Here is a 27,984-nt window from a genome sequence, read left to right as displayed (position 1 = left end):
ACCCTTAAGAATTAAACTCTGCAGGGACACATAGATTTCTTTGTCTGGCTATAAAAACATGAACTGCATAACTGGTAAAATCTGAACATTTGATTGTGTCAGCAATGAAGATCAATTAATAAATTCATGGCCATTAGTCGAGACATTAATTAGGGCTAATTAGTTAATCCATTAATTAGGAGTTTAATAATACTGTCTTTTATTAGTGGTCTATTTCTAATTCAATGACAACTCTAAAAATTTATTACTTTCATTTCATTTCTTCCATTAGACAGACTGAATTCTCAAAGTTAATGAGTTTTTCAACCTATATTTCTGGTCAAAATGTTATAGGTGGTAGCCATTTTCTATAGATAACTGCCACCTATAGGTTCTATGGTAAATTTTAGAGACTAAACTTCAAGACTGGCTTAATTTTCTTTTGTTTTAACTCTAATTAAATACTTAAGTTTTCTTAGTTCCTTGAGAACATGGACAAGCTTTTTGTTTTGTTTTTAGTCTTTTTCTCAGTTCTTAGATCCTTAATAAATACTAGTTGACTGACTTTGAGCTAACGTCCTCCAATATCATTAGTTTTTGCTACCAGTTAGAGAATGAAAAAACATTTGAAGTTAAACATGCATATGTATTTTTGTTTTAGTTAAGTTGAGTCATTAACCAATTCATGATTTAATCTATGGCCTTTTCAAGTTGGAATGAGCTTTGAATACTATCTAGTCATAGTCTTATAGGATCTCTAGAATCCTATAGACTTAAAAGATCTTGGTTATAGGCCTAGAAGGAACCTCAGTGGTCATTGACTCTATTTTACAGATGAAGAAACTGAGGTCCAGTACAACCTGATCATTTTTTAGATAAACTGGGACTCAGAAAAGGGAAGCAATTTGACTAAGACTGCACAGCATACTAATTAGAGGCAGAATCAGGAACAGAGTCCAGGTCTTATGATTCCCATTTCCAGGGATCCATATATCACACCATTGAAATAATCTTTAATGGTTACTGAATTTATACCAGTTCAAATGGAGAAAGCCTTTGATTTAAACAGCTGTGAAAAACTACCAAAGTCATTTCCATAGCACCCTTAATTAAATCTCACATTTCCTACACACTCTGCAGAAGACACTGAGGGAGAATCAGTCACTATATATATTTCTATATAATGCCTCTCATTTATTTCACAAACATTTATTATTGAGAGTCTTTGATGTGCAAGAGAATGGGGCCACAAAGAAACAATGAAATTGCCCCATGGAACTTAGATTGTATTAGGGCAAAAGGTATGTACACAGGAGTCTGGACAAAGCAAATGCTAAAAAGTATAAGGTAGTTTGGGGGAGCATAAGAAACTAAAAATCGGGGATCACAAAGAGGCAATACTTGAACTGAGTCTTTAAGGAAGTATTTTAACAAATACTTTAACAAATAAATGGCTAATTTGCTAAATGATTCCTCCCTAAAGATACAAATCTTTAAACATATAATGTATATCTACCTATCTGTAGATTTGTATATGTATGAATGCATGTGTTTATATGAATGTATGCATCATCTATGTACCAGTCTAGTTACCTGCCTCTTCCTCTCCCTTTCTCCTGCCACTTCATTCCCCCTCCCCTCCCCCCCACATCTCTCCGTCAATAAACTAAGTGGTATAGTGAACAGAGAGGTGACCTCAAAGCCAGGATATCCTGGGTTCAAGATCCACCTCTGATATACACTGGCTAAGTTACTCTAGCCAAGTTAGTTAATCTTTAGGTACTTGAGATGAGAGGGGAAGGCATCTGAGAATCAAAAAGTTCAAAAATGAATGTTAAAACTGTCTTTACATATGATCAGGAAAAATATTATGTAAAAACCAAAGCTACACTTTGTAGAATAATTGCAGATCTACATTGATAGAAGGATTTTTATCACCTGACAGTTTCTTACACTGATGAATTATAGGTTTTGGGGGGAAAAACCCTATATGTATGTATGTATATATATATATATATATATATATATAAAGAATATTCTTTACCTACTTTACCTAGTGAACTTAAGTGGGGAAATGGCATCTTAATTTTTCCTAACATCAACCTAAAATTTAGTATTTCCTTAAAAATATTATTGTGGGGGGGGTGGCTAGGTGACATAGTGGATAAAGCACTGGCCCTGGAGTCAGGAGTCCCTGGGTTCAAATCCAGTCTCAGACACTTAATAATGATCTAGCTGTGTGGCCTTGGGCAAGCTACTTAACCCCATTTGCCTTGCAAAAACCTAAAAAAATATTATTGTGAGAAGACTTCCATAGATTTCACTAGACCTCCAGGGAGATCCATCATATAAAAAAGGAAAGATGATGAACAGCCATTGAAAAAGAGCAATGACTTGAATTATGGGGATTGGGTAGAATGCCAGCTTGAATACTGATGAGCTGGGTGACTCTGGGAAAGTCAGATCACTTTGTTCATATGTAATAATAGAACCAATAATATTTATCAAGGACCTTGAGGACAAGATTGAATCTCCTTATTTTAATAGATGAGGAAACTAGAACCCTATGAAGTGATTTGTCCAATGTCACATAGTGAGTGGCAGAGCTGAGACTTGAACCTAGCTTCTCAGACTTCAAATCAATCACTTTTTCAATTATATCCTGTTTCTCTGATGTTAGAGTTCTTTGAGTCTGAGATTTGTATTTTACTGACCTCCGGAAAGGCCAAGGGTCTTGATCGAGGTAATAATAATACAGGTAAGTTGTGCAGCTGGTCCTCTGACTCTATATCCAGTGTCCTTTTCATTGGATCCAGCTGGATTAAGTCTAGGCTTGGGAAGAAAGGAATCTCTGCACATTCTTTTTTTTAAGGCTTTTTAAAAATTTTTTTTTGCAAGGCAATGGGGTTAAGTGGCTTACCCAAGGCCACACAGCTAGGTAATTATAAAGTATCTGAGGCTGGATTTGAACTCAGGTCCTCCTGACTCCAGGGCCAGTACTCTATCCACTGAGCAACCTAGCCGCCCCGATCTCTACACATTCTTAAAGTTTTTGAGGTTCAAAATAAGATTTCCTTAGGAGATCAGATAGAGGTGGGTTATGTTTTCACGACAAACCTGCAAAACAACAGCAGCAGACTCACTCCCTGTGGGCAGAGAGGACTTAGTAGTTATCTTTGCATGCCCAGCACCATGGATAGTGCCTGGTGCTTATTACCTGCTTATTGATTGATGGCATCCTAACTATCTGTTTCAGGTCTGAACACTAATCCTGCTGATCAGTCTATCCCTGAGTTCCCAGACTCCAAGAAACCATCTTTTTCTGCACTAGGAAAAGAATTCACTAGAGGATTGAATGATTTTACCACATCTCTTGCTGGTCTCTCCAGTGGAACCAGAAGGGGAAAAAAAAACACAATTGTACATTGATCCTTAACCTGGTACCCAGGAATCAAAATCTTCGGGCCAGCTGGCATTCACTTTTGCTATCCTTTGACTCCTTGGGCAAAATAGGATTTTGGAGGGAAAGTCATGTTTTCTTTCACTGTTCTTTTTAGCCTGGTGTTGTCCCTCCTCCATGGGATGTTCCCATCTTAGAATGGAAGCTCCGTGGACTGCCTCTGACCTTCAACAGTCATCAGCATTAAATTGACAATTGAGGATTTCTCTCTTGAAAGTCTCTCCTGACTTGAGTTGAAGGATGCTTTTGCCCTTCCTTCCACCCCAGTCTTCAGTTCAGATCCTTACTTCCTGATCTTAGCTTTGCCAGGGCTAGGCAAGAACCATTTCCAAGACATTGAAGAATTTTCACAGTGGGGTACTAAAGGAATAATAATAGCTTACATTTATATAGTATTTTAAAGTTTACCAAGCACATAACATATTCAGAATGAATCATTCTTTCTTCCAACCCCTTCTTCATCCCAGTAGCCTGACAACTGATATTTGAATTAAAAACAGGACTGAGAATCATTTCTATGCAGATAACTTCTAAATCTGCATAGTAAGCCAATTTGTCTCTACCAAGATTTGGTCCACACCACCTACTTCCTCTTAGATATTTTGGTCTGGATATCCCAAAGGCATTCTTCAAAAGGGAATTAGGCACTGTATTTCTCCCAAACCCTTTTTTCTTTTAAGATTCCTTATTTCCATTGAGGGTACCATTCTTTTTTTTTTTTTGCAAGGCAATTGGGTTAAGTGGCTTGCCCAAGGCCACACAGCTAGGTAATCATTAAGTATCTGAGGCTGGATTTGAACTCAAGTACTCCTGACTCCAGGGACAGTGCTCTATCCACTGGGCCACTTAGCTGCCCCCAGGGTACCATTTTTCCAGTTCCCCAAGTTTGCTAGTTATGCCCCTTTTAGAACATTAACTCTTTGAAAGTAGATTGTTTTTTTCTCCTTCCTTCCTTCCTTCCTTCCTTCCTTCCTTCCTTCCTTCCTTCCTTCCTTCCTTCCTTCCTTCCTTCCTTCCTTCCTTCCTTCCTTCTCCCCCTACCTGATCACTTATCTGGATTACTGGAATTGACTGATCTGCTTCGTCCTTCCCATCTCTAATTTTCCTGTACACAGCTATGGAGTTAAAAACATAGATCTGACCATGATGTTCCCATAGTGTGAAAAAATCCACAGTTTCTTATTATAGCTCAAAAAAAAAATAAAATAGCTTTCAGCTTGTCATGTAAAGTCATCAATAGTTGGATTCTCATAACATGAACATCTTAATCTTTATTTTATTCTTTAGGTTTTATATATATATATATATATATATATATATATATTATATTATATTCTTTAGCTTTCATTCCTGAACCCTATTTTAGTGATTTAAATCAGGACTTTTTAACCTTTTTTGTATCATGGGCCCATTTGGCAGGGGAAAGTCAATGAATTGTGCTTGTTGCCTATATTCCTAAGAGAAAGAAATGCTAAATTTCAATTAGAAGTAAGCGAAAACAAAGATGTAATTTTTCTCATCCATGTTCATGAATCCCTTGGAATTTATCCTCAAATCTTTGGGGAGAAATCTATGGAGCCCAACCTCTGTCTGAACTTATTCTCTCAGAAATCATCATTCCCAGGGTTTCCATGAATCCTTCTGCATGGAAGACTCTAAAACCCAAGTGTCTAGTTCTTTCGCCCAAAGTCTAGTCCTACATTTCCAACTGTCTTCTTGTTCAATCTTATGTTATAAGACTCCCCTTCAAACACTTCCCTTTCCAGGCAAGTTGGTCTCCTGACCATTCCCAGGCCACATATAGCATCCCATCTTCTACCTCCAGAGCCTTTGCACAGAATGTGTCCTCTGCCTATAAGGCTGTCACTTCCCACCTCCCACTTCTTCAAAGTAGACTGAGTTGCTGCCTTCTCCAAGAAGTCTTTCTTGATCTCTCTAGATCTTGGTTGCTCTCTCCTTCTTAAGAATATTTCATATATACATATATATATGGTTATATGATATATACATGGCTACATATGAGTGTATATATGTATAAATACACAATTATATAATAAATATAAACCACCACCTCACTCTGCCTCCAGTCCCATCTTCAGGAAGTATTTGTCCTTTGTCTTGGTATACTCAATACATAATAGGGTCCAACACATAACAGGAAAGGATGGGTAAGGAAAAATCTCTCACTAAAGCAGCCTGCACCTTTCTGCAGTATATAATCTTAGTCCTGACAAACTAAGTGAATTGCCCGAGGTCAAAGAGCTAGCATATTAACCAAGTACCAGCTATTTCTACTACTTCTAGTTGTACTACCATCTCTCCTATCATCAGTAACACTGCCATCACTACTACCACCACCACTATCACTTCTACCACTACCACAGTCACTAGTGCTATCACTATTACTACTACTACTACTACTACTACTGATGATGATGATGATAACAGTAATAATTAGCATTTAAATGGAATTTTAAGATTTACAATGTATTTTCTATTTAATAGCTAAATAGATATCATATCATATCAGCTCTTCCAAGGTTATTTACTACACCATGCACATAGTAAATATTTAATAAATGTGTATCAAAGAGAATAGTTTTAAGTACCTTTTGGTTAAAAAATACAGTGATTTGCTTTATCAAAAAGTATCAGGAGCCATATAATCAAAATCGAGTGATTGTCTTTCAATGAATGATTAAGAATTGATTATCTTTATATGCCTACATAGATCACCAAACTGAAACCCCAAATATTTTTAGACCAAAATGCTACTTAACATCATTTAATTCTTTGCTGCTCTGCATCCTTTACCGACTTTGGGTCACTACTAGAGACATAAGCAATAATCATGGCATTGGAAATATATAAAAGAAGTGAAAGATCCTAGGGAGTTCTAGATAACAGAATGTCAGCTAATAGAGGGCGTCTATCCCAGACTTCCCATTTCCAAAATTTATCTTGAAATCCATTGTCAGACTTTTGGAAACTCTAATACCTCTTCTGGGAAGAGGGAAGTAATGGGTCATATAGGTTGTTGGCAAAGTTGAAGACCTCTTGCAGACTATAGTTTGGTTCCTGATGGGCTGAAAACATTGTCACTGGAGGGATTGAGTCTAGCACACACTAGGTTCAAGGATAAAGGCAGATGCTTATAAAATAAAATGCTATAGAGGGTTCACTTATTGAAAGAGGCTTTGGAGCCAATAAGAATGGAAACTGCCTAGGTGAATTGAGGTAGACCCAGATCCAATTCTTAGATAGCTACCCTTGGCCTATTCTGTAGCTGTGTTCCATAGAAAATCAATGGGGATGTAAAGAAGTCCCTTAGTTATGAGGTAGGGGAAAAGATACCCAACTTCTGTCTTCCCAGGTCATTTGAATTGAAAGGACATTTCTAGAGTGTGAAAATTACAATCTGGACACTAGACTGAAACTATGTTCCTGGGCCTGCTCAGGGAGTAATGTGGATAATATTTGGTTATCTGGGACTTATTATTCAAGAAACCATAGATCTTGACCTTAAAGGGATCTTAGAAGTCCTGGAGCTCAATCTCTTTATTTTATAGAGGAAGAAACAGAGACTCAGAAGTAAATTGTTTAAGGTCACACAGTTAGTCAGGAGCAGAGCCAAGATTGGGCAGAAGCCAAATCTTCTTGTCTCTAAATTTAGTTACCATTTCCTCTTCCCCACAACTAACTCCAATGTTCATGCAGGAGTTTAGGATCCCTTGGGAGCCAGGCAGAGTGACAGCCCAGTTACAGAACCCTAGCAACAAGCTATGGCAAGAACATTGACCTGTGCAGAAAACCTTCTGAGCAGACCCAGGTCACAGTGGCACTATGATAGCTTCCATGCAAGGGGGGATACTTAGGGAAAGCACACACCAGGCATAAGGACAAATTACACTCCAAAATACCTGCATGCTGTCCAAGGTGGTCTGGAGGAAAGCAAAATCCCAACAAGGCACAATAACAAAAAAGATGAGATAAGGAAATAAAACAAAACAAAACAATTTTCAACACATCTGGATCCTTTCTCCCCCTCCCCTTTTTTAAAACAAAATAAAGACAATGATTACATATAAAATCATGCACAGGCCAACCACACTCGATGACATGAACAAAAAAAAAAGATCAACCTTGGCACTGTGCCACAATCTAAGCAAGCAGATTTAAACCAATACAAAATTTCAAACAAACAAGCCTCAGCACATCTGGGAAAACCACCAGTGAGTTTTCATCTCTAAGATTATTGCAGATGGAAAATGCCTGATACAAGGCAGGGGGTGGGACAACATTCAAACAAGAGGAGCTGAGTGATTTTTCAGGGAGATAAATGGTTATTTGGAGGGTTCCTTATTTCCCCAGGTGTTGCTCCCGCCCATAGTCCCCCTTATAATTCATCATGTGCTTCCTACTAGGGATTCATTATCTAATAAGTATTTAAAAATCAATTTTAATATGTAGGAGAGGAATGATAGAATCTCCTCCTGGGGGAGGAATAGATTTGGAATGGCAACCTAAGAGTTGCGTTTTCCTTAATGGCTTCAGTGATCCCTGGGGCTGGAGGAAAAGACCCCTTTGGGAAGTAGCAGCTGTACAAAGGACCTGGAGATTGGAGATAAGGAAGACAAGCACTCTTTGGCCTTTCTTAATGGAATAAGGCCACAGGGGAGTGTGGGCTTATGGCAAAGATCACTGATTTCTGGGAGTCTAGACCTTTGATGAATTTATGTATGATACCAGATCATTAAGGGTATGACCTTTGCCTTAAGCAGGTAGGAATCCTGGTGCTCATTATGGCCCATCTATTATGGATGAAGGAGCAGTGGGGATGGGAGATATATGTTGCAGGTGGCCTGCTTCACTCCATCCTGGGCTTGGAAACCAATATGTCCTCAAAGAAGAGAACATAATCTGAAGAAAAAGCTTGAATGTTTGGAGAGACCACTCAGTGAAAACTTCTTCAAATGGTGGTGATACATGTATTATCACAAAACAATATCCATGGAGCCATGTTTAAGAAGTTCCCAAAGAGCAGGGTTAGAGGTCTATTTAGTTGATGTTGAATGGCACCATGGGTGGATGCTTAGTAAATAGGGAATCACAGAACTTCAGAGTTGGAAGGGACATGGGCAGTCAAAAATGCGACACATCCACAAGTGATCATCTAGTGGTTATCCTATTGTTATGATGGACCTCCCTCCCACCCCCTAAGTCCTTACTTGATAACCCTTATTTTGCAGGTGGAGAGATAACATATCATAGAGTTTGGCCTCAGGAAGCCCAGGGTTCAAATCTTGCCTCTGACACTTACTGACCATGTGACCCTGGGCAAGTGCCTCAAAGTAATTTCCAAGACTTTAAGGAGCCGACCTACTCTAGTAGATGGACTTTCCTCAAAGTGAATATTCTCCATTCACAACATCACAAGTCTACTTAAACTGATAGCTATTAATGGGTGAGAAAAGATTGGATTTTTTCAACTGACTATACCACACAGCCTTTATATGGGAAAAGAACTCAGAAACGATCTCTTAGAATCTCATTTGGTCTTCCACTCCTCTCTGAATACCGATGGTTCCCTTTCCCTAATATCATAATTATGGTATGTTAGAATGGGCTGAATTAACATTAAAGATATGGCCATTCTAGCTTAGGGTTCATTTTTTAAATTTATAGCTGTCTTCTTATTCCAACTTTGTGATGACCTTATCAAGAACGGTCTGTTCTGCACAGAGTTTTAGTAACATTTAAAAAATTATCCTTCCATTGAAGGATCCTTCCATTCCAGAGTCAAATAGAAGCAACGATTTTTTTGTCCTCTCTTCCTAGATGCAATCAAAAGTGATTGGTGAATGTCTCGCCATCCCCTACCTCCAGTGGTGGTAAAGGGACATAGACAGTATTGAAAGAAAAGACCTTGGAAGAGCCCCATCTATGCACACTGAGTGATGCCAAAGGAGAGAAGAAGAGAAGTAGAGATAATATTGACTCACCTCTAGCAGCTGCACTGCTCCTTCATGCTCTTTCTTGGCTTCAACCTGAGCCTTTATGTGAGGAAAAGAAGGAAGAAGATTGGTTAATTATTCAATATCATAGGATTTGACATCTCTGGAAAGGATGTCTACTTCATCTCCCCATTATACAGATGACATAATGAAGGTCCAAAGAGGCTGAATGATTTGCTCAGGGTCATGAAGGCAATTAAGCGTCAGAGGCAGAATTTTAGCCTACTGTTCTGTTCTCTCTACCTGTTTGAAAATAATTAATTTTAGGGGGCATCTGGGTGGTGTAATGGATAGAGCACCAACATTGGAATCAGGAGTACCTGAGTTCAAATCTGGCCTCAGACACTTAATAATTACCTAGCTGTGTGACCTTGGGTAAGTCACTTAGCCCCACTGCCTTAAATAAAAATTTTTAAAAAGTGATTTATTTTAAATGATAATCCTTTACATTGTTGTCATTTCTGTTCAGTCACATTTGACTTTTCATGCCCCCCTTTGGGTTTTTTTTGGCAAAGAAACTGGAGTGAGTTGTCATTTCCATCTCTAGTTCATTTGTCAGAGAGGAAACTGAGGCAAACAAAGTGAAGTGACTTGCTAAGGGTCACACAGCTAGTAAGTGTCTGAGGTGGAATTTAAACTCAGGAAGATGAGTCTTCCTGACTTCAGGCTTGGCACTCTGTACTCTGGTGCTGAACCATTCCTTTCTATTAGGGGGTTCGTGACTTCCATTCACTATCTGCAGCATTGCCCAATTTCAACTACATGGAGCAAGATACCCCCCACACTGAATATTCCCTGTTCTTCCTCCAACCCCCAACATGTTTTCTAACTTCCATATATATGTATATATATATATATATATATATATATATATATATATGTGTGTGTGTATATATATATATATATACACATATATATATATGTATATTGTCTTTGCCAATTAAATTGTAAGCTCCTTGAGGACAGGGACTTGTATACCCATTGCTTAGTATATAACAGGCACTTAATAAATGTTTATTGGGTTGAACTGAATTGAACCTGGGACCCATGAAGTTAGTTTTTTAAAAAATATATTTTGACAGTTATTTTAATATAATTAATTTCCTTTGAAGCTTTGTATTTTATTGTGCTATATTTCATGTATTTAAAAACAAACATTTTCCAGAGAAGTTCCTCTTTTTACTGACTCCCAAAAAACTCCTTTACATAAGTAAGGGCAAGAACCCACTTTCCATTTATATTTCAGATCATCCCCACAGCCCTACCAGTAGTTACTGTAAGCATTATCATATCCATTTGAAAGATGAAATGAAAGTGGATGGCATCTCATCTATGGTCACACAGTTAATAGGTTAGCTCTAATGTTTGTCCTTCATTTTGGAAGAAGACCATGACATCAGGGAAGTGATACCATGACAAGCACGTGAATTGGATTTGAGTGGGGGGGGGGGGAGGCTGTGCTAGGTCACCAGCCTCACTTTCTTCTCCAGAGTCATCTGGGTCCAGTACATGGGAGGAAATTGGGGTAAGTGACTTGCCCAAAGTCACAAAAGCTAGCAAGAGGCAAGTGTCTGAGGCTGGATTTGAACTCTTGTCCTCCTGACTCCAAGGCCAGGAATCTATCCACTGAGCCACCTAGCTGCTTCTGGAGTTAGTGAAAAGATTTTCCTTCCCTGGAGACTTTAACCAAGATGCTAGATGACCTTTTGACAAGTATGATACCAAAGAGAGCCATGCTCAGGGAATTACCAGTTTGAAAGTGATTCTGCCTCTGACCTATATTACCTTCATGACCCTGAGCAAATCATTCAACCTGGTCCTTTTCCAGTTCAGGTTCTGGGATGCCCTTTTTGCAGATGAGAAAATTTTTGCAGCTTCTATAGATTAACTGGTCTTCCTAGGGTTTTGTGCTTAGAAAGTATGACCTTGAAAACAGGTCTGCTGTCTCTAGCATTCATTCCATTAGACCAAGCTATCTCCTGACTTATTTCCATTTTTTTTAGCTTTCTCCTGAATCACAGGATTACCTGAATATCATGATAGCTTCCCAAGACTGATGGACAGAGCTTTTGTGCAGATTTTTGAATTCTGGAGGGAACTAGGAGAGAGGAATGGGTACCTGAGAAAGATGAGGGAGAGAATGGAGTGAGGGGAAAATGGCAGAAGAAATAGTCTATTTGTTCCTCCCTGGTCCATTTCTGGTGTCTCCAGATGGAATGGTGGAATTATAGGAACATGGATTTAAGGATAGAAAAGACCTCAGAGGCCATGTAGCCCACCTTCCTCATTTATTGATGAGGATACGGAGGCCCAAAGAATCTAGATGTCTTGCCCAAGGTAACACAAGAAGTAAGTGACAAAGCAGGAATTTAAAATCTAGTCCTATGACTAAAATCACTGTATTGTTTAACTTCTAAATCCCTTTTGACTTCTTAGAAAAACCACAAATCAACTTCACTCCTTAATAAGAAACAAGCCTTTAAAAATCTCTGCAAGGCTGCAGAGCCCCCTTCCCGAGTTTGGGAGCATTTAACCAAATACCAGCTGGAGGGTAACTGGATCAACTAGGCCAGCTGGCTTCCTCTAAACCTGCATATCTTTAGTGAAATTCTTCACCTTACATCTGCTGCCTGGCATCAAAGAGATGCTTAATAAATGTTTATTGATGGGTTAATACTTTCTATCTGTGTGACCTTGGTTAAGTCCCTTCACTTTCCAGGTCCTCAGTTTCCTCATTTGTAAAATGTGAGAAGTGAAGCATATGTCCTCTGGGATCTCTCTCTCACACATATATATGGATATAGGTAGGCATGGACATATATATATATATGTATATATATGCCTATATATATACATAAACATGTGAATGTAAATATATATAACACTATATAAATTCTATACATATAATCTTATGATCTTCTCAACTAAAATTAGTTCCTCCATATGATCAGGATACATATAACATTTTTAGACAGGTAAGCCTCGTCCTTTCTTCTGATTTATCACTGCCCCTTCCAATATATTGTTCATCTGGGTTGAGAATAACTTAATGAGAATCCTTGTGACTGCTTCCAAGGAAGACATCCGTGCTCAGAGAGGATTATCTCCAAACACCACTGAGCACTTGCCTCTTGGAAATCCTTAGCATTTAGAAAAAATTCATGAGCAACATTGATTTCTACATAAAGGATGCTGAGTCTTTGGCTGGATGTTAACTTCCATGTGACTGGGGGATAATTAGTGACAGATATAGCCAAGAAATTTAACAAATGAAAAGATAATCTTGAATTTTGATAGTTTCCCAATTCAACTTGCATCATTCAACACACATACATACACATACACACACACACACACACACACACACACACACACACACATACAAGAGGGGAAGGGGGAGGGGAGGGGAGGGGAGGGGAGGGGAGGGGAGGGGAGGAGAGATCCCAGCATCTCAGAACTGGAAAGGACTTCAAATACCATTAAGACCACACCCATAAAAAATTAAAAGATTCCCCTTTCCAGTATATTTAACAAGCAACCATCCAGCCTTGACTCAGAAACCTCTAGTAAGGAGGAGTCATCATTACCCTACTTGTGAATGGTTCTTATTGTGGGGAAGTGCCTTCATCTGCCTCTTAGCACTTTTTGCTCTAGGTTCAAGAAGACCATTTCAGAATTCATGATTTGCAGAGGACCATAACTGCCACACCTTTATATCATACCTAACAAACTTTTGTTTGAAGACCTTTATATTTAAGGAAACAGAGGCAGACAGAAGTTAAGTGACTTGCCCCAGGTCACATGGCTAGTAAGTGTCTGAGACTGGATTTAAACTCGGGTCTTCCTGACTCCAGGGTGTATGCTCTGTCCACCTATTGGCCTCCTTTGTCTAAGATGATCTCATTTATGTTCTATATCTTGTATAGATGCTGGTTGGGAAAGGGGAAGGGCAGGTGCTTCCAAAATTAGAGAGTAAGTTCCTTGAAGGGCGAGGCTTCTTCTTCTTCCTCCTCCTCCTCCTCCTCCTCCTCCTCCTCCTCCTCCTCCTTCTCCTCCTCCCTCTCCCTCTCCCTCTCCTTCTCCCTCTCCTTCTCCTTCTCCTTCTCCTTCTCCTTCTCTTCTCCTTCTTCTTCTCCTTCTCTTCTTCTCATTCTCCTTCTTCTCCTTCTCCTCCTTCTTCTTTCTTCTTCTTTCTTCTTCTCCCTTCTTCTTTCTTCTTCTTTTCATTCTTCTTTCTTCTTCTTCTCCTCCTCCTTCTCCTTCTCCTTTCTTCTTCTTTCGTTACCTACAATACTTTGCAGAGGGCCTGGTGCTTAATAGAACACTATTATCACTATTAGCTATTTGAAATGTTTGTTGAAACACCAAAGGGTGTGAATGGGTAGTCCCCTGCACTATTTGCAGTAATAGAATTAAAGACTTTCTCACAAACTTCTCTTTTGTCTCTCATCCTCACTCCCATACTGAGGAAAGCTCTAAGGATTATAGAGTGTAGAGTAGAAGGGACCTCTGAAGTTTTCCAGTCCAACCTCTATACTTTACAAATAAAGAAACTGAAGCCCAGGACAATTAAATGATTTGTAGGATATCAGTTTCATAGATATAGATCCAAGAGGGACTTCAGATGTTGTCTAGTACAATAATTCTCTTTTTTTCCTAATTTATTTAAGGGGCAATGGGGTTAAGTGGCTTGCCCAAGGTCACACAGCTAGGCAATTATTAAGTGTCTGAGGCTGGATTTGAACTCAGGTACTCCTGACTCCAGGGCCAGTGCTCTATCCACGGCACCATCTAGCTGCCTCCCCCCAAGTCTCACTTAATAAATGAATAAATTCAGACTCAGGAAAGTCAAATGACTTAATATAGATTCTAGAGCTGGAAGAACCTCGGAGTCTATCTAGTCCAATCTTCTCAAATGCCAGATGAGAAAACTGAAACCCAGGAAAAATAACTTTCCCTAGGTTGTATGCCTAGGAAAACACTGAAGATTCTAAGCCAATTCCTACAATTCCAGACCCAGTGTTCAATACCCTATAAGGGGAATCTTTTTTCAAGCAGCTTTTTATCCTCCATGTCTTCAATGTTCTTTTTAATAAAATATGCCCCCCAAAATGAACACAATTATCCAGAAGTCAACCAGGATAGAGGACAGAATAAAGGAGTTATCAAATCCCTAGCCTTGAATTAGGGAAGCTAGGTGGCCAGGCATGGAGTTAGGAAGAACTGAGTTCAAATCCAGCCTCAGACACTTAGCTGTGTGACTTAGGGCAAGTCACTTAACTCTGTTGGCCTCAATTTCCTCATCTATAAAATGAGATGGAGAAGGACATGGCAAACCACTCCAGTAATCTGCCTAGAATACCCCAGATAGGGTCCTAAAGAATTGAACTCAAGTGAAAGAATCATACAACAATAACAAAAGGCTTGGATTTGATGCTTCTTTCCATGAAGCAAAGAATCCTCTTTCTGTGGCACATCACACTGGTGGGCATTTGAGTCACCTCGTGATCCCACCACTTCATTCCCTGCCTATTTGCAGTGCGTTTATTGGCAGTGATGGCTCCTAGGAGAATATAGGAAATTAATTACTTTGCTTTTTAAATCAACTTAATATTGTTCCCAGAGATGTCAAATTCTCAAAATGGCAGAAAGGAAAAAAAATTGGAGACCATATAGAGGAGATATAAATAACAGCTCCGATGATTCAGTGGAGTCGAAGATAATTGTCAACTGGCAAGAATTAAGAATTTTTTTTTTAAAAAAGCAACAACAACCCCACAACACTAACTGGCAGTTAAAACTCAGCCAGCTTGGCAATAACAAGGCTGTTTCTAAGTTGAGCTGAAAATGGTGAACTCATTTTAGCAGCTACTTCTAAACAGGGGCATTATGGGGCAAAGGAATGAGGGGTGCTCAAAGAAGATTATTTGAATTTAACAGTTAAAAATGCACAAGCAGTAAATTGAGGCAGAAGCCTAAAAATGTATAAGCAGTAAATTGAGGCAGAAGCCTAAAAAAGAAGCCAATTATGGTCTAATGGTAGCAATTCTGGATACAGGCAAGTTCAAACCTGGGTTTGAATCCCAACTTTGTCACTTACCACCTGTGTAGTTTTGAGCAAAGATCTAAACTTTGCAGGGGCTCAATTTATTCATCTGTAAAATGGGGATGGTAGGCTGGCTGACCTCTGGGATCTCATTCAATTCTAATTTCAAGATGCTATGACTTTGGGTGAGGCTTTTCTCTGGATATTAGCTTCCTCATCTGAAAAATGAGAGGATTAGGTTTTGTGGTATAATGGAAAGAATGTTGGCTTTGAAGTCAGAAGATCTGAGTTTGAATATGACTCCTATTAGCTGCATGACCTTGGACAAGTCAGTGTCCTCATCTGTTCAATCAATAATCTCAAAGTGACTTCTAGATTTAAATGAATGATTCTCAGCTCCAGTAAAGCTAATCTCCATAGGCAACTAGATAGGTTGTCTCTAGATAGGTTCTGGCTACTGGGGCATGTAGTAAGACTTCAGGCAAACTAACCTCTTGGAGGTGGTGATCAGCTTGGAGAGAATATAATATCCGTTTTCATTGGTTTATAGATCAAGGACTAGAAGCAACCTTACAGATGATCTAGGTGAAGCCTCTCATTTTGCAGATGAGCAAATTGAGGTATAGAGAGGGGAAGTCAAGTCAATAAGCTATCATTAAGTACTTAATATATGACAGAAAGGTAGCTAGATGGCCAAGTTGATAAGAGTACCAGGTCTGTAATCAGGAAGACCTGAGTTCAAATCCAAACTCAGATACTAGCTGTATGACTCTGGGTAGGACATTTAACTCTGCTTACCTCAGTTTCTTCATTTGTAAAATGAGCTGAAGAAGGAAATGGCAAAGCATTCCACATTTTTTTGCCAAGAAAAACCCAAATTGGGCCATGAAGAGTTAGTTACGACTGAAAGAAGAACTGAGCAACAATAAAACATGCCAGTCATGATGCTAAGTGCTGGTAAAGAAAGTGTGGAGAATCGGGGGACAGTTTGGAGGGGAATAAAGACATAGCTGCCCTAGATGTCCTCTTAAAAAGGAGGTTCTATGAGGAATGAGACAGACAGAGAGAGAGAGAGAGAGAGAGAGAGAGAGAGAGAGAGAGAGAGAGAGAGAGAGAGGAATAGCAAAGGGTACATCCAATGTGAGAATTTCAGGGGTAGAGTGATATTTCAAGGTGAAAAGGTTTATGAGGCATAGAGGCAGGGACCCACTGGCTAAAGCACCAAACCTGGAGTTAGGAACACTTGAGTTCAAATTGGACTCTAGACTTTTATAGCTGTGTGACCTTGGGCAAGTCACTCAACCTCTGTCCCATTTTCCTCATCTGCAAAATAAGGACAATAATAGTTCTTACTTTCCAGAGTTGTTGTATCACATAAGACAATATTTGTAATGAGTATGTGACTCTGGGCAAGTCACTTAGCCCTGTTTGCCTCAGTTCCCTCATCTGTAAAATGAATTGAAGAAGAAAATGGTAAACTATTTTAGTATCTTTGCAAGAAGCACTATATTGGTACAAAACTCACTATAAAATAGAAATGTTAGCTTCTTTTTTCCATTTTAGTATGATATGTATCATTTTCTGATATCACAATATACCTCAGAAGGGGGAGAAAGCAGTGTGGCAATAGAATTTAAACTCAACAAGGGGGGGTGGCTAGGTGGCACACTGAATAGAGCAGCAGCCTTGGAGTCAGGAGTACCTGGGCTCAAATCTGACCTCAGACACTTAATAATTACCTAGCCGTGTGGCCTTGGGCAAGTCACTTAAAATCCATTGCCTTGAAAAAAAAATCTAAACTCAACAAGGGCAGGGATTATTTCATTTTTAGTTTCACTCCCAGTGTCTGGCACATATTAGTAAGAGTCAGGGAGGACAGCCTGGAGAGGCTTAGCCACCTTAGATGTCCTCCTTAAAATGGAGGTTCCATGAGGAATGTGATCATCAGAGAAAGAGAGGTTGCAGTGACAGAGGGTTCATCCAAAGGGAGAAGTTCAGGGGGTAGAGTGATTTACCCAGGATCATAGAACCCCTTACACTCCAAATGGTTTAGAGTGTTTCATTCAAATAAGTCTAGTTCCATCATGGTGGAAAGGATATGTGGCAGAGTACCACCATATTAACCATAGATAGCCAACACAAATAATAGCTTTAGATTCTTGGAATTTGTAGCCAGGAAGGTCAGTAGAAACTCTTCAATTCTTTTGTATTTGCACTATGTCCTGGAGAAAATAATTATTCTTGACAGGTCCTGCCTTACCCAGGGGTCTTCCATGTATCCAAAAGGCACAGAAAGTAATTAAAATTGGGAGACCCAAGAGAAGATCTTGAAATCCCCTAGAAATAGTCATTATAGATCTTTAGGTTGGGTTTTATGCAATTCAGTGGCAGCATTTTACAAAATGAGGAAAATCATTTCACAAGTATGAGAGATTAAAAATAATGACCAAATCAATCTGGCCCTCTAATGAATTGGAAATGTACAAAAAAGTCATTTTATGGTAAAGGCTCGATCATTACAACTGTCGTTTGTGATGAAGAAAAAAAGGTGGGGGATATTAGGCATGGAAATATAGGAGTCTGCTGTCAAGAAGACAGAACACTCACAATTCAGTGATAGTAATCAGCCTTTGCTGGGAGAATGTTCCTGTCTTCCCATTTTGTGACTTTCTGAATAAACTCTTAATCAATTGGAAATCTTTCTTACGGCTGTATTTCCATATATTGCTCACATAAATGAGAACGTGGGGAGAGACAGGGTGGCAGAGTGAGTAGGATGTTGCATCTGGAGTCAGAAAGATTCAAGTTAAAATATTACCTTAGATACTAGCTTTATCAGACAGGTCACTTTCTCTGTTTTGCCTCAGTTTCCTCATTTGTAAAATGGTAAAGGTAAATAGTCACTTTACCACAGTGTTTTAAAGATCAAATGAGGCAAACCTTAAAGTGCTATATAAAGATTAGATCAACATATCCAAAAGAGAACTCATTAACTATTCCCCTAAACCACCTCCCCAACCTTCCCTATTACTGTAGCACTGGACCCATGATTGCTCCAGCTGAGCCAGTGAGGCTGGTGACTTTACACGGCTCTCTCCTCACTTAAATTCAATTCACTTGCATGTCTTGGACCCCTCTGAGAACAAAGGACAAACACTACCAACAACAGAGGGCACTGCCATCTTCCCCCAGACTTCCAATCTAGGACTCTTCACTATCTCTCAAACAACCGCTCCCTGTCTTTTCCAAACTATTTCCATTTCACCTTTGTGACAGCTTTTGAACACATCCTCCTCTCTCCTCTGACACTGGACACCTGTGTAATGCAGACCCTCACCTCCCCCTTGGACCTTTGGGCCTACTTGCTTCAAGTCTCTCCCCACTCCATCCATCTCCATTCAGCTCCTGTTGTGACTTTCCTACAGTGTGGGTTCGATTATGTGGTCCCCTCTTCAGTGAACTCCAGAGGTTCCCTATTGCCCCCAGGACCAACTTCACAATACTCTGTTTTGCATTCAAAGCCCTTCAATAACCTAGTCCTCTTCCACCTTTCCATTCTTCTAACATCATATTCCCGGATCCATTCTCTTTGATCCAGGGACACTGACATGTTCCTGGAATCGGACACTTCCTATCTCAATTCTGAGCACTTTCTCTAGCTGTTTCCCATTCAGAGAAGGCTCTCATGTCTCATCTCTACCTACAGACTTCATTTAAGTCCCAACTAAGATTCCGCCTTCTACAGGAAACCTTTCCCAACTCCTCTTAATTATAGTGCCCTTCCTCTGATAAGGATTTCCCATTTATCCTGTATTAATAATAATAATAATAATTTTGCTTCTGTGATTTTTTTTTTAGGATCATTGAATTTTAGAATTGGGAGGGAACTTCAGAGACAATCCTGGCCAACTCACCCCAGAATAAAAGTTCCCTCTACAAGACTTGAAATCAGGAAATATCTACTTGCCACCTAGCTGTCCACTCTGTAAAATGTAGCTGGCCACTTCTACTCCAGGCTCCAGTATCCACTGAGAAATATCTAAATTAATTAGCATGCCTTTCACCTGTTTTCTCATCCTCATAAAATCAGAATGGTATGTGATAATTACAATGTGGCCTGAAGTCAGAAAAACCTGAGTTCAAATGTGACCTCAGAAACTTATTAGCTGTGAGATTATGGGTAAGTCACCTAACCCTGTTTGCTTCAGCTTCCTCATCTATAAAATAGGGATAAATCATAAAACCTGTTTCTGGGTTGTTTGGGGTTTGGATGAGATAATATTTGTAAATGCTTTGCACACCTTAAAATGCTATCATTATTAGTATCATTACTGTTCCTGTTATAGCTGGAAGGGATCTCAGAATCCATTTAATCCAGCCTCCTCATTTTATGAATTTAAAACACTGAGGTCCAGGGAGATTGTTTGACTTGTACAAGATCCCACAACTAGGGAACAAGAGAGGCAGGGCATTTTACTCCGTTGTCCCATATAACTCTTCTATCCTATTTCCTCTCTAATATCAGATATTCCTTGAGCGAGCCAAACCTCAGGATATTGGGTCCAGGGCTGGGGGGGAGAATGAATTTAGATATCAGGGAAGCACATTCATCTCCAACTCAATAACAAAGTCTCAGGCACCATAGGTGATGAGCAGACTCATATTTCTTCTGGGGTCTTAGTAATATCTCCACCAGATAGCATCTGATAAAATACGGCTTCTTGGGGTGTTAGCAAACCCATTATGACAGGTAATAGAAACCATGGCATTGTCCATCATCCCTGGATTAATAAAATCTCTCCTTAATATGAGATCTTGATAAATGATTAAGAATACAACCTCAGGAGTTATCACTCGACAGTCAGCGGGGGCTGCTAATAAACTCCGGAGGAGAAAAATCACTCTGGCAGATTCCTATCGACAGTGAGCTTGAACAAGTAATATGATGTTCTTCATTTTGTGATCAGAGAGCTGGATAAATACACTGTGATCTGCAGAGGTAGCTATATATGTAATAAAGAGTAATTACTTGCTACCCTATCACCAGGGTTAAGGAAACACATCACGCAGTGTCTGTTATTAGTTTTGTTTCTGAGATGCTTTTTGAGGATCCCTGAATCTCAGAGTTGGGAGGGAACCTGAGAGACAATCCTGACCACCTCACTTCAGAGCAAAAACTCCCTCTACAAGACCCCTGACAACTAGTCATCCAGAGCCTATACTTGAATACTTCTGACAAGGGGGCATTCCCTGTCCTCCAAGACAGTTCATTCTACTTTTAGACGTTTCCAGTTTCTATCCACTGTTCTTTGTTTGCTCTCTGGGATGGAAACACAAGCAATATTCTGTTCAGAAGGCTTGATTTCCAATTCTTTCTCTATCACTTATTACCTATGTGTTCTTGAACAAGCCACTCCTTGAGCCTCATTTTCCTCAACTGTAAAAAGAGGGGTTGGGGCCACTATGTGATACAGTGGATAGAGCACTGGCCCTGGAGTCGGGAGGACCTGAGTTCAAATTCAACCTCAAACATTTAATAATTGCCTAGCTGTGTGACTTTGGGCAAGCCATTATTACCCCCATAGCCTTAAATAAAGAAATTTTTTTTAAAAAAAAAGAAGAAAAAGGAGGGATTGGAATAAATGACCTTTCATATCCTCTCTAATTTATCAGTAGTTCTCATTTCACTTGTTTTTCAGTAAAGTTCAATGCCCTGTGACCCTATTTAGGGTTTAATTGGCAAAAAATATTGGAATGGTCTACTATTTCCTTTTCTAACCCATTTTACAGATAAGCAAACTGAGGTCAGGATTAAGTGACTTGTCCGGGGTCACAAAAGGAGTAAATATCTGAAACTTCTATCATCTTATGTCTAACCCTTCTTTAAAGATAGACATCTCCTGATGCATAATGTTTCTAAGTGTCTAGTCTAGTTCTCTCAACCAGTGAATTAGCAATTCTTAAAAACCTACACTATACCATGTATCAGGGAGATTAAAAAAAAGAGTTTAAGGACAGCCTTCATCCTCAGGGAGCTTATCATCAATTGGGGAAGACAACATGCAAACAATATACAAATAATCTATATACAGGATAAATAGGAGGTTTTCACAAAGGGAAGTCACTATGACTAAGAGGCACTACAAAATATTTTCTATTGAAGGTCAGATTTTAGCTGGGACTTCAAGGAACCCAGGGAAGTTAGAAGGAGGAGGAGATGAGGAGGAAGAATACCCAGGCATGGAGGACAACCAGAGAAAATACTCAGACGAGAGAGGGAGTGTCTTCTTCATGTTATAGATGAGCATTTAACAAACTAAACTAAACTAAAATAAAGAGAATTTGAATATGTGGTTTTCAGAGTCAACATTTTACAGATGAAGACATCCAGACTTCCTGAGTCACTTAATTAATGATTTGCCCATGGTCACGTGGGTAGAAATATCAGAGGTAAGATTCAAACCCAAGTCCTATAATTACAGTCCAGTGTGTTTTCCATTGTATGATGTTGCCTTTGGTTTTGACTTTAAAGAACTGATATTTCAATATATAAGTCATGAGGGCCACCATTGCTGTTCTAAGACTGAAGCCTCATAGTCCCAAGGAAATTTCAGTAGATCAATAATCAAAGGTTAATTTTATAGGAAACACAAATGTATGCTATCGCAAAAATTACTTGAGACTGGGAGGCAAAAGATTTGGGTTTGAATTTGGATTTGGTATAACCTTGGTCAAGCAAGCCATTTCTTATTGGGCTTTGGTCAAACTCTTGATTGCTCTAAACCATTGTTTCTTCATCTACAAGATGGAGGGGGTTGACTTAGATGGTCTATACACCCTCAATTCTAAAACTCTAGATTCCATTTAAACTTTCAGAAGTTCTGTCTCTAACATTTAATAATGACCTTGGATAACACCATTAACACCTCTGAATCTCAGTTTCCCCTTTTATACAATGAAGAGGCTGGGTTAGACCTAGACCTGGAAGAGGAACATCAAAGGCCATCTAGCCCAACCTCTTTATTTCATACATTAGGAAACTGAGACCCAAGGGGGTTAAGCAACTTTGACCAAGGTCACATTGGTAGTAAGTGATAAAGACAAATCCTCTGCCTCCAAAATCAGGGATCTTTCCTTTGAACCACACCATCTCCACAAAACCTCTAATGTTCTTTCTCACTTTCATGCTATATTTCCTTTGCAGCAGCCTCTAAGACAATACCAAAAGCCTTTGGAAACACATACTTTAAACCTTTTTTAACTCAGACACAAAGAATTATAAAAAGAATAATAAAAGGAATAATAAAATAATAATTAAGTGCTCTTGGGAGAAAAGATGGCAAGAAAGGATCAAACCCAGTATCTCCCTCCACTCTCCCTTGTAGACTTTGTGCTTATTTTTCTCCTCTCTTTACTAAGCCCACCTTGCCTCTCACCCAACTCAGACCCCAAGTCACCAACTCACCTTCTGCAGGAGCTCAATTTCCCGCTGCTTTGCGTTGAGAACGGCCAGGGCTTGCTCATGCTCCAATTCCAACTGTTGCCGCCGTTCTGCGGCCTCTCGCATATGCTATTTGAAGGGACAGAAAGAGAATGAGAGAGGACACTGTTTAGAATCTCCAAGATTTGTGGTTGGCGGCAGGGATGCTGTGGAGCACGAGTCAGCTCCTGGAGTCTGACTCAACATAGAACACTCAGTCTAGCTTTGGAGGCGGTGAAAACAGATGGGTGTTTCCACCAAGGCTGTCCTCCTGAGCAACGAACCATGTGGGGGATGGAGGTGGTGGTGGTGGGAAATCTGCCGCACCTTTGCCTCCCATGGGGAGGCCTGCCTGAGCATGGGAGACCTCTTCTGATGGGAAGCTCCAACCACAAAATTGTCTTCTACCTCCTGTCTCGTGACTCTTATGTTCCTAAGGAAAAGTCACAAACCCTGTGTCCTCAGCTCCCTCCTTTTCATCTTCTTCTTTTAGATCTCTCTTTTTTTTTCTTTTGAGTTTTCCTCTGTGACATAAAGAATAAAAGAAGTCTTTTAATTTCAGGTTTGGGTAGTTACTGCTCTGATTGTGTCACTTTCCGACTCCAAAAATTCCAATGTTTCCCCTTTAACTTCTGAATAAAGGGAAGACTTCTTTGTCTCACATTCACAGTCCTTCCTCTAGTGGGTGAGATATGATGGGCATTTTTTTCCTTAGCATAAATCGAGTTTAATGACCTTTGGAGTTTTCTCCAACTCTGAGATTCTGTGATTTGCATTCCATTCAGGAGTAATTTGGTTACAAACCACCTTTCCAGCCCCCTTTTCCCCCTACACCCCACAATTCAATCTCTGTCAAAGGAATATGGGATTTAGATACCAGAAGAGATCTCAGGGGTCATGGAGTCAAAATAAGAAATGAAATGAAATGATGGCTAAAGTTATACAAATAGCAGATTTTGAGATTTGAGGTTCTCTGATTCCAAATTACATGTTATTTATTTTGAGCCTTGCCATCTCTATCTCTTTGGGCCCACCTGTCTAATTCCTTCTCATTCTATAAGGTCCATCCTCTGCCCTCCAAGTGGATGTGGCCTCTTTTTCCTGGAAACTAATGTTTTACTGTGTATTTGTAATATTCTGGAAGTGCTTAATAAATAGGCATTCATTCAATCATGGTATGTTGTTACTTGTATATTCTTATCTCTTGAATAAACATGAGGTCCATGAAGGAAAGGACTCTCTCTCTCTCGCTCGCTCTCTCTCTCGCTCGCTCTCGCTCTCACTCTCACTCTGGCTCTTGCTTGCTCTCTCTCTCTCTCTCTCTCTCTCTCTCTCTCTCTCTCTCTCTCTCTCTCTCATTGACCCACCTATCTACCTTTGCATCTATCTATCTATCTATCTATCTATCTATCTATCTATCTATCTATCTATCTATCTATCTGTGTCTGTCTATCTGTCTGTCTATCTAAATGTAACTCATTTTTTCTATCTTCTAGGTCCTAGCTTATAGCTGGCACATACAGCATGTCCCAAAAATCTTAGTGAAGTTGTAAACAAATATCAGAAAACTACATGGTGATTTTTCAGACACAATGTTGATAATGTTAGTAATGTTAATAATGTAAAAGGGTCAGCATAGCAAAATCTCTTTTCATGTCTCTTTCTCCCCCCCAACAATATTTCTCTCACCACCATATATTTGTATTTCTACGAGGGATTAATTTGGTTGTTTCTTCCATGGTTTTTAGTCTTTGTAATGCAATTACCATTGATAAGGAAAGCATCGGATACTTTCCAGACTATAGGCTTCTATCTTTGAAGAGATGAATTTTATAGAATTCTGCAGAATTTTAGGTCATTGCAGAAGTAAGATGGGATAGTGCTCAAGGGAGAGGACTGAAGAGACCGAAAGTTCTGAAATGACATTTCCAAATTTGTCCATAGGCTTTTTTCAGGTAGGAATCTGGATAATTTTAGCAAATATATGGTGCCTTGTTTTCTCTCTATCCAAAGGACTTCTGCCCATGGATTTTTTAATCTATTTGTTTTAAAAACTAAAGTTCTGAATAGCATTTGGCATACTACTTGGGAAAATGTACATATGTTTGGAATTGATGGCTCCCCATGCTAATTTCTTCCTCTTTTTTAAATCCAACAACCTTTGGGTCCCCTCTACCATCTGTAGACACGGATAGCATGAAGCTGCAATAGCAGAAGCTGTAATTACCGCTACACTCGGCAGCAGGCAGGTGGTAGTTTGCCTAGTACTACAAGAATTCTTACATGGACTTGCACAAACAGGAATGTAAATCTATGGCACAGAGACATCTTCAGCCCGGGTCACCACAGACAGTATGAGTGGTCTAGCTGGGGTAAAGGCATATGGCAGGATAATTAAAGGAGTGTGAAGCTCGGGAGTTGAACGTTTCCATTAGTGTTAAATCTTATGGTCAGGTCTTCCTAAGGAAAATGCTTATTTGGTTGAATGGATCATATGTTGGATAGGTAAATACATAGACTATTTATTAAGCATTTACTATTTACCTAATACGGTGCCAAATGCCAAAGTTAGAAGTACAAGATCATCCCTGTTCTCCAGGGGATTATATTCTAATGGAAGCAAATAGTGCATAAAGGAGAGCTGATAAGAAGGGGATACATGGTGGAAGGAAACAGAGATGTCCAGAGAGGAAGCAGAGCAAAAAACACAATTGCTTACTCCTTGTCAACCACTAAGACCAAGTGCTGCATATACAAAAAAGAGGAAACAAGTCAAATTCTACTGAATCCCACAGGATTTAGATGTGTAAGAACAAAGGCTTGTTCCTTCAAACTTGGCTTCCTGGTATGATAAAAGAGCTACGCCCAAGATCACCAGCTTTGGATTGCTATCTCACTGAGTTTTATCAGATTTAAATGTATCAAAAGTGGTTTTTTTTGATGAAATACATTTTTTTCAGGTACTAAAATTTAAATTATAAGAATAGGTAGAAAGACACAGCAGGCAGAATGAAGATAATAGGAAGGGTATTATGGCTAAAAGGAAAGAGCCCCAATTTAGAGTCAGATGAAAAGAATTCAAAGCCTAGCTATGCTCCCTTTAGTCTGTATGACTTTGAGCAACCAGTGACCATTTCTGGACATCGATTTGCTCACCTATAAAATAATGTGATTAGATTTCATCATCTCTAAATTTCCTTCCAGCAGCTAGGTGATGATGATGTTTATTCTTGGTTCTTGAAGAAGACCATATCAGGGAGGTGATGCCATGACAAGCCCATGCTTTGGACTTGAGTGAGAGGGTGCTGTGCTAAGTCACCAGCCTCACTTTTTCTTCCAGAGCCATCTGGGTCCAGTGACCAGATATGAATCGGGATGACTGGAGATGACCATGGATGCAAGGCAGTCAGGGTTAAGTGGCATCCCCAAGTTCACACAGCTAGTAAGCGTCAAGTGTCTGAGATTGGATTTGATCTCCCATCCTCCTGACTCCAAGGTCAGTGCTCTATCCACTGCATCTCTTAGCAGTTAGTTAATGCAGTGGATAGAGCACCAGACCTGGAGACAGGATGACTTATCTTCCTGAGTTCAAATCTGACTTCAAAGACCTATTAGCTTGTGTGCCTTGGGCAAATCACTTAACTTTGCCTTGGGCTTCTCATCTGTAAAATGCACAGGAGAAAGAAATGGCAAACCACTCCAGAATCTTTTCAAATGGGGTCAGCAGGACTGAAATAAAAGGACAAGGATCCTTCCAGCCCTAGGAATGGGCTAGGTATGGTCCTAGGTATGGTCCTAGGAACTCCAAAAAAGAAGCTGAAATCATTGAACTTTATAACTTCATTAGAAAGCATTAGATTTTTCCAAAGCACACTAGCTGATTCAAAAGCAATAGAAATTGATGTTTTCTTTTCCTCTAAATCCTAGACTATATAATGGAGGCATCAACACATTTTTTTTAGCCTTACCCCATGGCATCCCATAAACTGGTGACTGTTAAAATCTGGAGTCTCAAAACTGCAAAGAGAAGTATTTGCTTCATGTTCCAAAATATCTCTAGGTCTATGCCTACACCTGGCACATCCACACACTTGGACTATTTAGTTAAATGTTTAAATGAATTGGCATTAGTGGAAAAAAAAGGTCTTCGCTTCCCCTTCAGCCACCATAGTTTGGTGCAACAATTATACAGCTGTTTAATTACACAATTATTCCAGCTAATTTTTGTGCTTCTGTTTATTTTAGAAATGGGCAATGCAAAATGCAGGCTGGTAATCTTTATTTAGCTCTGGGAAGGAAGTTATTAGCTAGTGGCGGAAACTTGCTCTTTTGCAAGGTTTCATTATCAACATTAACTATGGAAACAATTGGTCTAGACAGGAATGTAATGCAAGATTCTGACTTGGGACCCTCGAAGGGCAATGGATCAGGAAGTTTGGGGTAGGACACAATAGTGAAGAGATGTTCTTCTGGGATGGCCAGATTTCAGGCAACAAACTTCCCCTAATTTCTAACTATGTCTGAGGCAGTGTGCTAATTGCTGAAGATACAAAAAATAGCAAAAAAGCAACCCCTGTCCTCATGGAGTGTATACTCTAGTTGGGGGGCACAAGATGTAGGCAATGCTAAAAGTAGCATTTTACGTTAATAAAACGCATCTGTTTGAAGTTGATGTTTGCAGAAATAATAAGAAAACCATGTTCTTCGTGGAACAAATAATCTTAATGGGAAGAGGTGAGATTAATGAAAATAGATACACTATGAACATCAATATTCTCTTTGCCTCTCCAAATCACAAGCTGCATGGGAAGAAAATTTTCAATCATTCAATAAACACTTTTAAATCCCTACTAAGCATCTGCACAATCCAAATATATGAACATAGCAGATGCAGGCATGCACCTCCTGGAGGTTTTTTGGGAATATATAGCAAATAATTCTCTCTGCAGCTTGAGACTCCGTATTCTAACAGAGTCATCAGCTCTAACAGAGATGCCAAGAGGCA

The 27,984-nt window shown here is 39.5% G+C and overlaps 1 protein-coding gene across 4 annotated transcripts in view; it reads right to left on the bottom strand.

The window, feature by feature from the left end:
• RIMBP2 (RIMS binding protein 2) overlaps positions 1-27,984 on the bottom strand; it is a 535,198-nt gene that overhangs the window by 92,391 nt on the left and 414,823 nt on the right. For all 4 annotated transcript variants that reach the window (XM_074205265.1, XM_074205261.1, XM_074205263.1 and 1 more), the window contains 2 exons: positions 22,965-23,069; positions 9,442-9,492 (listed from right to left, as the gene is read on the bottom strand). In XM_074205265.1, coding sequence (XP_074061366.1) covers positions 9,442-9,492; positions 22,965-23,069 — 156 coding nt within the window. The remainder of the gene's footprint in view (positions 1-9,441; positions 9,493-22,964; positions 23,070-27,984) is intronic.

The sequence above is a fragment of the Macrotis lagotis genome, chromosome X (genome assembly GCF_037893015.1).
Source record: "Macrotis lagotis isolate mMagLag1 chromosome X, bilby.v1.9.chrom.fasta, whole genome shotgun sequence".
NCBI classification, from domain to species: domain Eukaryota; kingdom Metazoa; phylum Chordata; class Mammalia; order Peramelemorphia; family Peramelidae; genus Macrotis; species Macrotis lagotis.
The sequence above is the reverse complement of the archived record's forward strand: the minus strand, read 5'-3'. Positions and strand labels throughout refer to the sequence as shown.